The following is a 13,263-nucleotide window of genomic DNA, read 5'->3' as shown; positions in this document are numbered from 1 at the left end:
CTATAATATTGTTTTTTAAGTTTCTATTTTTTCTAAAAGGGGTTTTCTATAAAAAAAATTTTTCCCCCCCCCCCCCAAAAGCCAAAAAAAAAAAAAAAAAAAAAAAAAAAAAAAAAAAAAGGGCTAAAAACAGAACCTCAGGCTGAGGTGATTACTTAGCAGGTGAAGGCATCAGTCATATAACCTGGAAAACCTAAGTTCTATCATTGGAACCTGAGTAAAAAAACAGATACAGTGGTACACATCCATAACCTTAGCAGTCCAAGTGCTAAGTCCAAGGGAAGTAGAGGCAAGAGACTCAGTCAGAAACTCCTAGTCTGGATTACTCAACACAGCAACAGAAACAAGAGAAATCCTGCCTCAGGTCAGTGGAAAGTGAGAACTGACCCCTGAAAGTTGTCGTCTATCTCTGTATGCATGCTGTGGCATGCAAGTGCACACGCTCACACTCAAACTCAATTAATTAGTTTTTGTTTTAAGGAAAGCTGCAGCTGAGGGTACAGTGACCCTCAAAGATGAGTACTTGTCTACCATGCATGAAGCTCTGAGCTTGATCCCAAATGCTCCCTAACTCAAAATGAAAGCAACATAATAGTATCTTTACCCAATGGCCTCACTTACATGAAATAACACATTACAATTTATCTCAACAAATCAGGCACACACTAGGCTTTGAATATATAATAAAATAAAATATATAATTATATTTTGACTGGATTGGGCTATCTAGAATCTAAATCTCTAGAGTAAAATCAATGAAAATTTCTTAAAATTTTTTTTGCAAAGATAATTTCTATAGTTAGAAGTCTTCAAACATAAAAATTTGCCTTTCCTTTATATTCAACAGTCAAAAGTCAAAGAACATACCTGTTTCAGCAGACTTTTGACATTGCCAGAGACAATGTGTTGACAAATGAGCTTCTGAACTACTGGGTGAGATGCCCTGTCAAGCTGTGTTAAGAAACCCAAACAAAAGCCCTAGAGAGAAAACACAAATATGGATAATACAAACTGTCCTGCTATGATAAGAGCCCAGCTTATTTCAGGAATAAAATTGAACTTTCTGGGACTGGTACTTTCCAGAACAGTACTCTAATGTGATAAGGAGGTAGAGAAAAGGGAAGGGCAGCTGTGGTATTAAGTGTTTTAGGAAAGTCTGACTGAGAAGCACTATCAAATATAGCATATGCTTCCCTATTTCCCTCCCATCTACCCAGCACCTCAGTCAAACATCATTAGAAAGACCTCATAAGCTACCTGGTGGTAGCACCTGCCTTTAATTCCAGCAAGTGGGAGGCAGAAGCAAGCAGATCTCTGTGAGTTCCAGGCCAGCTTGGTCTACTCAGCAAGTTCCAGGCTAACCAGAGCTATACATAAGACCCTGTCTGAAAAAAAAACGAAAAACAAAAAACACCCCCGCCCCCCAAAAAAATCAAACCAAACCAAAAAGGACCTCATAGAGTGAGCGCTGGATGTTGCTACATGGATTGGATGCTGCAAATCGCAAGGCCCTGCAGAGGGTCCGAAGACTATAGTGAGGTCTGTGGCCGGTCCCATCCACCAATTTGGTCCCAGACTCTTTCCGCAAAGCAGTGTAGAAGCTACAAAGAGGATGAAGTTCAGGCAATTTACTAAATATAATACTAATTAATTTGTAGTTGTTCCCACTTCTCTACAGAAGTTCCAAAGGCAATTTTTATAAAAATTGGTCAAGCTTACATACCATTTCCTAGAACACGCATTAAAACATTTCATTTTATAAATCTATTTTTTCAAATACATTTATCTTTCAAAATAAAATAATGAGTAACTTTGGGAAATCACAAAATGCACAGTCCTATTCCAAGTGTAAAAGATTACAATGAAGGTAAATGAAAAACTTGTATATAAGTAGAGTAAGAAGAGAGTCTTCATAAAAAATTCTGATTCCAAATGCAGTGCTCCAGAGTTAGCTCTAACTTGAGGGGCAAATGAAGTCTCTGTATATCATATAATAGTGACAAACACAGAGAAGGTGACTAGAGTGATGACTCAGTGTGATTAGCACTGGCTGCCCTTATAAAGGACCCGAGTTTGGTTCCCAGCAATTGCATGGCAGCTAACCACCACCCAGAACTTCAGTTCCAGGGGATCCAACACCCTCTTCTGGCTTCTGTAGACACTGCATGCATGTACACAGTACACTTACATAACATGAAGGCAAAACACTCATATACATAAAAAATATTTAAAATTTGTTTAAATGCACAGACAACAGAATTCATGGTGTTTTCAAAGAGTTAACATAGGTATCTTTGATAATTACAAACTCTTACAAAGCAGAAAGACATGATGACCACTGGTATGTATTATCACTATTGATTTTTCAAGATGGAAAGTGGAAACCATAAACTTCACACTTCAAATTTTTACGATGCATGCCAATTACATGCTCAAATGAAACAAAATATGCACCACAGATAAAATCCAAGTTTTTGCCCAAATGGAATTTAGTTAGATATTTGCAAGATATTCATTCTTGAGCCAGCCACGGTGGTGCAAGTCTTTAATGCCAGCACTGGGGAGGGAAAGGCAGGCAGATCTCTATAAAATGGAAGTCAGCCTGGCCTCGATAGGAAGGGAGACCCTGTCTCAGAAAAGACATTAAAAAAAAAAAAAAAAAGAACATAGTCATTCTTTAAATAAATGCCTCTGTGACTAATACATTTATAAATGACTCCAGCTCTCCATTTTGTAACATCCTATTTATGGTTTTTTCCTTAATTACTACAATTCCTCATTTATTAGTTGCCTTCACCTACAAAAAGCTCCTTAAAAAGAATTAGAAATTAAAAAAAAAAAAAAAAAAAGAATTAGAAGTTTTCTTTTTCTTTGTTGTCAGTTTTTGTTTTCAGACAGGGTCTCACTCTGTAGCTCAGACTGGTCTTGAACTCAGAGCAATCCTCCTGCATCAGCTGGGATTACAGGCATATGCCACTACAACTGGCTCAGAATTTTTCATATTTTCAGTATTTCCTTAGTATTGAGAAACACTAAAATAAAAAATAATTGTGTAAAAAGAACACAGACAGTAACTGGGCATGGTAGCTCACGCCTTTGACCCTAACACTTGGGAGACTGAAGCAAGCAGATTTCTGTGACTTCAAGGCCAGCCTGGTCTACATAGCAAGTTCCAAGCCAGTCAGGGAACAGAGTGAGGCCATGACTTAAAAAACAACAGTAAGAATAGGGACAGACTTCAGTGGCAAACAGCCTGCTTAGCACAAGGTCCTAGGTTTGATAGCAAGCAGCAATAAATGAAAAAACAAACATACAACAAAATGCAAAGTAGTATCTAATATTTTCCATCTCAATCCCTTCCCATATTATATTTCCTTCAGGAGGAAAGAGAATTGCCCAGAATAACAAAAATTAGCTTCTAGCTTCCTGAGTCAATACTAGACCTCAGGTTGCCAGCCCAAAACACTATGGTCTTCCTATATGGCCTACAAAACATGAGAAAGAGACTCGAAGCATCAAGACATACTACCATTCCATAACTTACTTGTGCAAGTCTCTGTTAATTCTAACCATAATACAATCTAGTGTATCCAACTTACTCCTAGCAAGTCCTCAAATTCTAAGTGAAAAAGAGTTATAGAGACAAATCAAGACAAGCCACATTTGCATCTTATCCAGGCTTTCAAAAATCTAAGATATGAACAGAGGCAATCAAGAGCATTAACACCTGTTTACGTTATTTTCATAGGAAGGAGTAGTTAGCTTTATAAGTAGTTTCTTTAGGAAGATGTGAAGAGAATTCATACAAAGTTCCAGCTTTAAAGCAAAATCTTCCACCAGTTTTATTCACTTAGAAGCAAAAAAGAAAAGGAAAATAAATGTAGGTGTATGCATGAAATGGAATTTTATGTTCAGAAAAAGAGTATTACCAAGACAAGCGAAAGAGAACCTACTTTATGATTCCCTGCACAGTGTTCTTATTCACACTCAATCCTTTGAGATAATCCACAATAAGAATTTGTAAGTCTTCTTTACTTTCCAATTCTTCTACGTAAAGTTCTGTGAACCTATAAGAACATTATTAGATAATGACTTTTAAAGAAATTAATAAACTTATTTAACAGAAAAATATACTAAGTTACATAAGCTCAGATTAACTGCATTTAATGGAAAACATCCTTTACTTGAGCTACAAACTGACCATAATGAAATAAAAAGAAATATTCCACCATTACTCCTTTTTTTCCTCAAGTGTGTGTGGTATCCATGCATGTGTGTATTCATGCTCATATGTGAGTGTGTGCATTATGAGGAAGCCAAAGGTTGACAATGGTAAATCACTTTCCACCTTATATACATATATTGAGGCAGGTCCTCTCAAGTGAACCCAGAGCTTACTCATTCACCTATTCTAGCTGTCCAGAATTCAGTAGGGGAAAGCCAATTTCTACCATACAAGGGCTGGAATTAGAGGAGGCTTGCCAGGCCCATCTCACCCCACTAAGCATTTATGTGGTTTTAGGGCTCTGAACTCTGGTCCACATGCTTGTACAGCTGGCATTTTAACAACTGAGCCATCTCCCTATCTCCACTATTGCTTGTTCTACATAATAAATCTTCCTGTAATCCTTGTACAAAGGAACAATTATAAAACTAGGGCATATTTATCCTCATTTTCAGAAGGTGTAATAATAACTAAATGTAGCAAAAATTATGTCCAATAAATAGGACCCTGGGGTCTGGAGAAATGGTTTAGTAATTAAAGAACATGTGATGATCCTGTAGAAAAGACTCAAGTTTGGTTCCCAACACCCACACTGTACAGCTCACAACTGCCTGAAACTCCAACTCCAAAGGATCTGACACCCTCTTGTGGACAGGGACCTGCACATATACACAAATAATTAAAAAAATAAACCTTTATAAAAATAAGCCATTCAAATCATGGCTAAAATGATAGAGCAAAAGAAAATTTATACTTTTTCTAAAATTTGTCCATGGTACTTTTATTACTTTTATAATGAAGACAATAGAGCTAGGAGTTTTAAAATTACCTTTATTTGTTCTGTGTATGTGTGCATGTGTTTGTGTGTGTTTGTATGCATGACATGTGGGAAAGCATGTAACACTTTTGTGTGGAGCTCAAACAACCTAGAAGTCAGTTTTCTCCTTCCACCATGAAGGTTCCAGAAATTGAAGTCAGGTTGTCAGGCTCAGCAGCAAGCACTTTTGCCTCTGAGGCATCTCACTTGCACCTAACATACTTAATTACTATTTTCAAACGTCAAATGACACAAAATATTACTAATAATAAATCTCATTTTTCCAGATGTTACATATATAAAACACCCAAATTCAACATTTTAGCCCTGTATTCCCAAAATGCACTTAGAGTATTATATGCTATACATGAAATTCCCCTAATGACTAAGAGGTAACGAGAAGTACAGGGGTTTTCGTGCTTAAAACCCATGAGGTTTTAAGTATTATACTAACCATCAAAAGGTCTGGAGACAGGCTCAGTCCCCTGTACCAGCAAAAATAATAAACAACAGAAGGCTTCTCCCGTGTTTCTTATATAAAGGAATGTATAAAAAGGAAACAAGGATTTTTGTATCAGAGATCAAGAACTTTCAAACACTGTTTTGAAATCCAGGTATGTTGATATTTATTAGTAATGAATAAAAGAAGATAACATGAAAACTCTTACCTGTTTCTTATTCCTGGCGGGAGATTTCTTTTGCCCACATCAGTAGCTGGATTCATGCATGCAAATAAACGGAAGTCAGGATGACGAACCAATGGTTCTGTTCAACAACAACAACGAAAAAAAAAAATCAAAAATTTTCAGCAACTTGTTAATAATCAAGTGATCTGCCACAGGACCCCAAAGGAAGACTTAAATTTATAAAACCCCAGGCACAGTCACATTGGTGCTGTTCCACTCATACTTGCCTTTTCTGAAACCACAGAAATCACTTTTCATATGTATATAGAAAAGTTAACCATATGCTGCCATTCCAGTCTTTTCAAGGTTTGTTCCCTTTTAATTATCTTTATGCACTGATCCAGGTGTGTATTTATGGTATTAGTAAGCCACATTAGTTATACCTGAATAAACAGCCTGACTCTTAACTTTAAAGAGTGGACCCACACTCAGAGAGCACCCTGTCCTCCATGTGTCCTAGAACTGTGCTTATGAGCCAGCTCTCATCCATACTTTTATTCAAAATCATTTCTCCAGCATCAACTGGAGAACTATAAGCTTAGCTTCATCTACCCTTATCAGGCAATCTTGTCCTCTGATCCCTGTTATCTAAAATATCTCATGCAAGCATTCTTGGAAGAATCAACGGCAAGCATTCTTCTCAATTTTCACTCTTCCAGTGATATATACAACTTGCTCACTTCCAGGCTGTCTCTCTCTGCTTCCTACTCCTGCTTGAAGACATTATCACTTAGGTTTCTGTTCCAGCCATCTCTGCTATTCCTCCTCTCCAGGATGGAACATAGGAGCTACCTTCTAGTAATTATCTGGTCATGATGTTTTATCACAGCAACAGAAAAGTAACAAGTACAAAGACCTATACAATCTAAAAATCTCATTATTTTAGAACTAAGTCATACCCCAAAGGAATCGAATGCTAGCTACCTATGTCTCCTCGATCAAGCAACACCAAAGAGCCAGAAGATCCTTCAAGCAAACCACTCAGACATTCCAGTGTTTCAGCAGCAGCGAGGTTAATCTCATCCAATAAGATCCATTCTCCTTTCTTTATAGCCTGAGCTAATGTACCCTAGAAAATAAAATATTCAAACTACATTTCGAATAAAGGTATACTTATGAACAGCAGTTATACAAATAAGATTAGAAATGATGCGCAATGACAAATTTCTCCTGCTTGATGAACCTAAATTTTAACTGATGAATGACTTCCAGGTGAGCCTGTAGCATTAAGGCCAAATGAACTCCATAAACGTGCAAAATGGTCAAAAGTATCTTTAAGACTACAATATAAGATGCAATTTTGAAAAGATCCTCAGCTGGAGACATGGCTCAGGGGTTAAGAGCATTGGCTGTTCTTGCAAAAGACGCAGGTTCGATTCCCAACAATCACATGGCAGCTAACAACTGTACAAACTCCAGTTACGAGGGATCTGACACCCTATTCTGTCCTCTGTGGGCACAGAATGACATGGGTGCACATACAAACATGCAGGCAATACACTTATACACATAAAATAAAATTAAAAAAAAAAAATCTCTTAGGTATGGTGGCACCTGCCTTTAAGGCAGGTGGATCTCAATGAGATCGAGGCCAGTCTGGTCTACATAGAAAGTTCTAGGCCAGCTGGGGCTACAGGGAGATCCTGTCTTAAAAGCAAACAAAAAAATCAAAACAAAAAAAGATACTCTTGTTACAAGGATAATCAAGTAAATGTTAACATATTCAGATGTTGCAAAGCACCATATTAGCGATTAAGAACACCCCAAAATAAAAATATACCAAGGACAGATAAATTTCCAAATGTTAAAAGTGCAGCAGCTGTAATATACAGCCTATCACAATGTATATCAAGGAATATCAAAATGAATTCCACCAGCTCTCAATCACTCGTGCTTAATTTCATCAATATATACATATGTCCATGTAGTAAATAGGAGAGATGATCGTGCACTGGAATCTAAACTAGGCACTAAAGGAATCACCTGGTCTCTCACATACAGACCCTCACACACACACAAGTAGCAGTTGTATGGGGTTTAGTCTCATGCTCAAGCTTTTCCCATCAGAATGCACTCCACCCAATGCACACACAAACTCATGTGGAATAACACTATCCTCAATACACCTTGAAAAACATTTCTTTTGTTCATTAAAACCTTAAACACCATAAAAGATATTTCTTACAACCTTCTGATTTTTTCATTAAATACTTTTTGTCTTAAAAAGCAGGCACAACACAGAGAATACAAAAGAATAACCCTCCACAGACTTGCATTCAAATCAACACCCATTAACTCAACTAACAAAATACCTCTACAAATGCAAACAATAGGGTATTTTCAGTCATTTTCATCTGTTCTTGGGCATGGCTGAGTCTAAGGCCAAAGGCTTCCCATTTTTCCTTCAGCAGTAGCCCTAGGAAAGAATAAAAACAGTAACCATCTCACATTTTGCATTACGATAGATTTGCTATGGTCAGAGTCTGAAATGTCCCCCAAAAGTTCATGCTCTGAATACTTATTTCTTATCTAGTGCCACTTTTTAAAAGATTTATGAGTATTTTGCTTTCATGTATATAAGTGCACCCATGTAGGCAATGCGCATGGAAGTCAGAAGAGGGTGTAGGATACCCTGGAACTGGAGTTAAGGATGGCTATTAGCCACCATGTTGGTGCTGGGAATCAAACCCTAAGTCCCCTGCAAGAGCAACCTACATTAACTGCTGAGTCACTGTTTCCGCCCCTTCTAGTGGCAATTTTTTTTTTAATATTTTATTATTTTTATTTTGTATTTATGAGTGTATTGCCTGAATGTGTGTAAATATATCTGTGTTGTGCAATGCCCACGGAAATGAAACGAAGAAGGCATTGGGTTCCCTAGAACTACAGTTATAGAGGGTCCCTAGCCCCCATGTTGGTGCTGGGAATTGAACCCGGCTCCTCCGCAAGAGCAGCCAGTGCTCTTAATCACTGAGCCATGTTTCCAGCCCCTTTAGTGGCAATTTTTTAAAAACAACTTTTATTGTGCCAGGCATGGTGGTACACATCTTTAATCCCAGTACTCGGGAGGCAGAGGCAGGCAAATCTCTGTGAGTTCAAGGCTAGCCTGGTATACACAGTGAGCTCCTGACCAGATGGGGTTACATCTGTCACAAACAAACAAACAAAACCTTTTATTATTCTTAATTGTATGTGACTATGGGTGCCCATGGAGACCACAGGCGTCAAGATTCTCCTGGGGTTGGAGTTTTAGCTGGTTGTGAATCATCCAAAATGGGTTCTGCAAACCAAACTCAGGTCTTTTGCCCTAGCAGTATGTGCTCTCAACCACTGAGCAATCTCTCCAGCCCTTTAAATGGCACTCTTCCAGAAAGCTATGGAAAACCTTAGGATATAAGAACTAGATGACAGAAACAGGTCACCCAAGGCAGACCTCTGAAAATTATAATCTGGCACCTAGTTCCTGCTGTTCATTAGGGCCAGGCAGACGGCACAACGAGAAAAGGCACTTGCTGCCAACCCTGACAAACTGAGTTCAAGCCTCAGAACCTACATAGTGGAAAGAGAGAACGGACAACCGGCAAATCTGATCTGTGGTCCACCTAGATGTGAACAAGTGCCATCTCATTCTCCTACTGTCACTGAAGGGACTGCCAGTTCTTCCCATGATGGATTCAAATTTATCTCAAACCACAAGCCAAAATAAAGTACATGTATACATACTCTTTAATTTTCCCCTTAAAAGAACCCCATGAAGTAGTTACTTTTGTTGCCATTTCATAGATGAGGAGGCAGAGAAGACAACTAAGCTACCAAAAGCGCCTTTACTTCTAAAACTAGCTCTTTCTGAGAAATACGGCATTCTGATTATTAAGCAATGCTTGTACTTAGGGTTACTAAGGTATTTGAACTGTAGGGAATGATGTTTATAAGCATGAGAGCAGCTACACTTCAAAAGTATTCCCCTTTACCCTAAGACCTAGGCCGTTCAGGAGTTCCCCCCACTCCCCTCAGCTCTGTGACTGAGCCCCAGCCTCATGTTTTGGCATATGCTTACCCATTTGGCTCTCCTTTCCTGCCTTGGTAACAGCAGACTTGTGCACATGCTGCATTAGTTTGAGGAGATCCTGCCACCGTTTCTGCCGGTAGCAGGTCTGAATGTGTCCCAAAAAGGTAAAATTCTGTTTCTTGGAAAACGTCTGGACAAACAATTCTTCAAATGCCTCTCGTAATGGCAGCCAAATAAGCTTATGGTCCACTGGCTTGTAACTGAAGCAAAAAGGAAACGTGATTCACAAAGTAGAAATGAGGGGGCACAGTGTACAAAACCAAAAACCACAAATATGAGTTAAGCACTGAAAATGTTTAAATTTACAGTTACAATATATTCTCCCACCTCATTTGATTATAATAAAAATTAAATAAAATTTTAAAATTATTAGATTAAAAGTATTATGAGCCAGGTGTGGTGGCACATGCCTTTAATCCCAGCACTCAGGAGGCAGAAGTAGTGGATCTCTGTGAGTTCTAGGACAGTCTGGTCTACATAGTGATCTCCAGGCCACCCAGTGCTACACAGTGAGGCTCTGTATCAATTTTTTTTTTGTCTTTTTGAGACAGGGTCTCCCCCCTGTAGTCCCAGCTGACCTGAACTCACTATGTAGACCAGGATGGCCCTGAACTCACAACGATCCACCTGCCTCTGCCTCCCAAGTGCTGAAACTAAAGGCATGTGGTATGCCACCAAGCCCAGCGAGGATCTGTATTTAAAAAAAAAAAAAAAAAAAAAGGCACGAAAAAGTTTGAAGTCATTTACTTTACTATCACATTTAAATAAATGTGTACGGTACATAGTAATCAATCATGTTTCAAAAAATTTTTAGGGGAAGCAAATTTGAAGTGGTGGCCCAAGAACAAGTGCTCTCATCTTTGACCAGAAAAAGTCCCGTACATAATGGTAGTGCCTACAGATGCTCCTGGGCTCTTGGCTGCTCAATCCTACATGGGACATCTATATCACCGTTTTCCAAGGACTGGGGAATACTGTAAAACAGAGTGAGCTCTGCGCTAGTCTCTTCAAGACTAGACTTGTCCACATTTAGTTGCAGGTGGGATAAAGGCTCATGGGTCCCTATCTCTCCCTGGGGAGCTACAGTCTGTTAAAGAATGCTGGGAGGAGAGAAGGGTCATTGTCTTCAGTGAAGAGTTCACTATGAACCACTGGATACTTACACAGCCCAAAAGAAAAACAGAATGACAGGAAAGCAAGACAGGTGCAAACAGGAAGGAGGTGACGAGGTCAGAAGGGTGGGGAATGAGTGCAATTAGTACGCATTATAAACATACAAATTGTCAAAGAATAAATTTAATTAAAAAAATAAAACTTTCCTTAAAATAATGAAACTTTGCTGCTTCACCGGGCTGCACAGTCTGCTACCCTCTTTCCTGGATGCCAGGGCTGACCTCTCGGCCCAGGGCCACCACTGCTTCCTGACCCCTTGTATCCAGAGGGACCCAGTTCCTTCTCGAGGTCCACCGGAACACTCCAGGCCTGGTCCTCCATTCACCTCCCTCTGTTTACCTGGACGGCACAACCCACCAGCCTCTTTCCTGGACACCGGGCTGACCTTTCAGCTTCCTGATCCTTTGTAGTTCCTCAGTGCAGTCCCCACGAGTCCTTGGGGCCTCTTCCCGACCCCATTTCCCTTTGCATCTCTGGGTGGCACAGCCACGAGCTGCCCCAGACCAGCACCTTTGCTGGGCTCTGCTCCCAGGTCAGGCCAACCCCAAATTCCTGAGGACAACACATCTTTCCTGGAGGGATCCAGATATTGGGAGAAAGCCTGAAAGCAAATGATCCTCATATGACTTGGGCCTCTGTGGGAACTCCTGAAGACAAAAGCAATCTGGCCACTCCAATATAAAATCAAGAGAAAGAACCGGAAGCTTAGACGAACCAGCTTTTCATGCCCAAAAAGTAAACCACAAAGGAACATAAAGTTTACAAAAAGAAGAACAACACCTAAACTTGAAGGCTTGAGTCTCACACAACAATCAGAAACTACGAAAGAAATTCACATATCAAAATCATAGACAAAAAATAACAACATGAAAAACTAAAATAACATATCCCCACCAAATACCAATAGTCCTCTAGAGGAGTAAAATGAGAACCCCTTAGAGATATATGCAGGACATGGAACTCAAAAGAACAATTATAAACATGATAAAAGAATTCAGTAAATTTAAATACTCAAATCAAACTTAAGGAAGATAGGGATAAACCTCTGAATGAATTCAGAAAAGAGCTAGAAATATTGAAGATTACTCAGGCTAAAATGAAGAAGGAAGTGAAACACCAGTAAGTCAGTTAGAAATGACAAGAGAAAGCCTCACCAATAGGATGAATGAAATGGAAAACAGAACATAAAGACTGGAAGAAAAATTGGACAAACTAGACCACTCAAGCAAAGATTATGAAAAATTTAAGAAATCACGAGAATGGAATACGCAGGAATTGTGTGACACCATAAAAAGACCAAACTTATGAATCATAGGCGTACAGGAAGGAGAAGAATCCCAAGATAATGATGGCATGGACCAGATCCTCAACAGAATCGTGAAAGAAATTTTCCCAAAATTAAAGAAAGACATGCCCATACAAATATAAGCATATAAAATACCAAACAGAAAGGACCAGAAAAGAAACTCTCCACGGCACATCATAGTAAAAACACTAAACATACAGAACAAAGAGACAATACTGAAAACTGCAAAAGAGAAACAAGTCACATATACAGGAGAACCATTAGGATCACAGCTGACTCTTCAGTGCAAACTATGAAAGTCAGAAGAGCCTGTACCAAAGTATTCCCAGTTTTAAATGACCACAGATGCCAACCCAGATTACTATACCCAGCCAACATGTGTATTATACTCAAAGGAGAAAGAAAAATCTTCCATGACATAAATAGGCTGAAGGAATTCCTGTCCACAAAAATCAGCCCTTCATAAAGTTCTGGAAACAATACAAAGAGCTGAAGAAAGTAATGACTATACCCAAGGGGTTGCGGAAAAATATTCAATGAAGGTGTAACTGCGGAAAAGTACACCTATATCAAGAATGTAAACAGAAATAAAACTGACAGCATTCATTACACATCTTTCATTAATAACTTTAAATACCAACGGACTGAACTCCACAATCAAAAGACACAGACTAGGTAAATGCATTAAGAAACAAAACCCATCTTTTTGTTGTCTGCAAGAAACTGATCTCATTTTCAAGGACAGGCACTATCTTAAGGTGAAAGGATGGAAAAAAATATACCAAGCGAATGGTACTAAGGAAAAAGCAAGCGTTGCAATTCTAATAAGTCATAAAATAGACTTTACACTAAAGCTAATCAGAAGTGACAAAGAGGGCCACTTCATTCTGATCAAAGGAACAATAAACCAGGAATATATTACAATCATGAACATATATTCACCAAACTCTGCTGCACCCAACTTCGTAAAAACAGTACTACAGTACA

At 38.8% G+C, this 13,263-nt stretch overlaps 1 protein-coding gene across 1 annotated transcript in view; it reads right to left on the bottom strand.

Annotated features, from left to right (window-relative positions):
* The window catches only part of Mdn1 (midasin AAA ATPase 1), a 167,478-nt gene that overhangs the window by 103,322 nt on the left and 50,893 nt on the right, over positions 1-13,263 (bottom strand). Inside the window, exons 16-22 of the mRNA XM_008854517.3 lie at positions 9,786-9,997; positions 8,041-8,144; positions 6,653-6,797; positions 5,711-5,807; positions 3,954-4,067; positions 1,454-1,601; positions 868-978 (exon numbers count right to left, since the gene is read on the bottom strand). Coding sequence (XP_008852739.1) covers positions 868-978; positions 1,454-1,601; positions 3,954-4,067; positions 5,711-5,807; positions 6,653-6,797; positions 8,041-8,144; positions 9,786-9,997 — 931 coding nt within the window. The remainder of the gene's footprint in view (positions 1-867; positions 979-1,453; positions 1,602-3,953; positions 4,068-5,710; positions 5,808-6,652; positions 6,798-8,040; positions 8,145-9,785; positions 9,998-13,263) is intronic.

The sequence above is a fragment of the Nannospalax galili genome, unplaced genomic scaffold, assembly GCF_000622305.1.
Source record: "Nannospalax galili isolate Female #2095 unplaced genomic scaffold, S.galili_v1.0 scaffold1467, whole genome shotgun sequence".
NCBI lineage: Eukaryota > Metazoa > Chordata > Mammalia > Rodentia > Spalacidae > Nannospalax > Nannospalax galili.
This window is presented reverse-complemented; position numbering and strand designations above follow the sequence as displayed.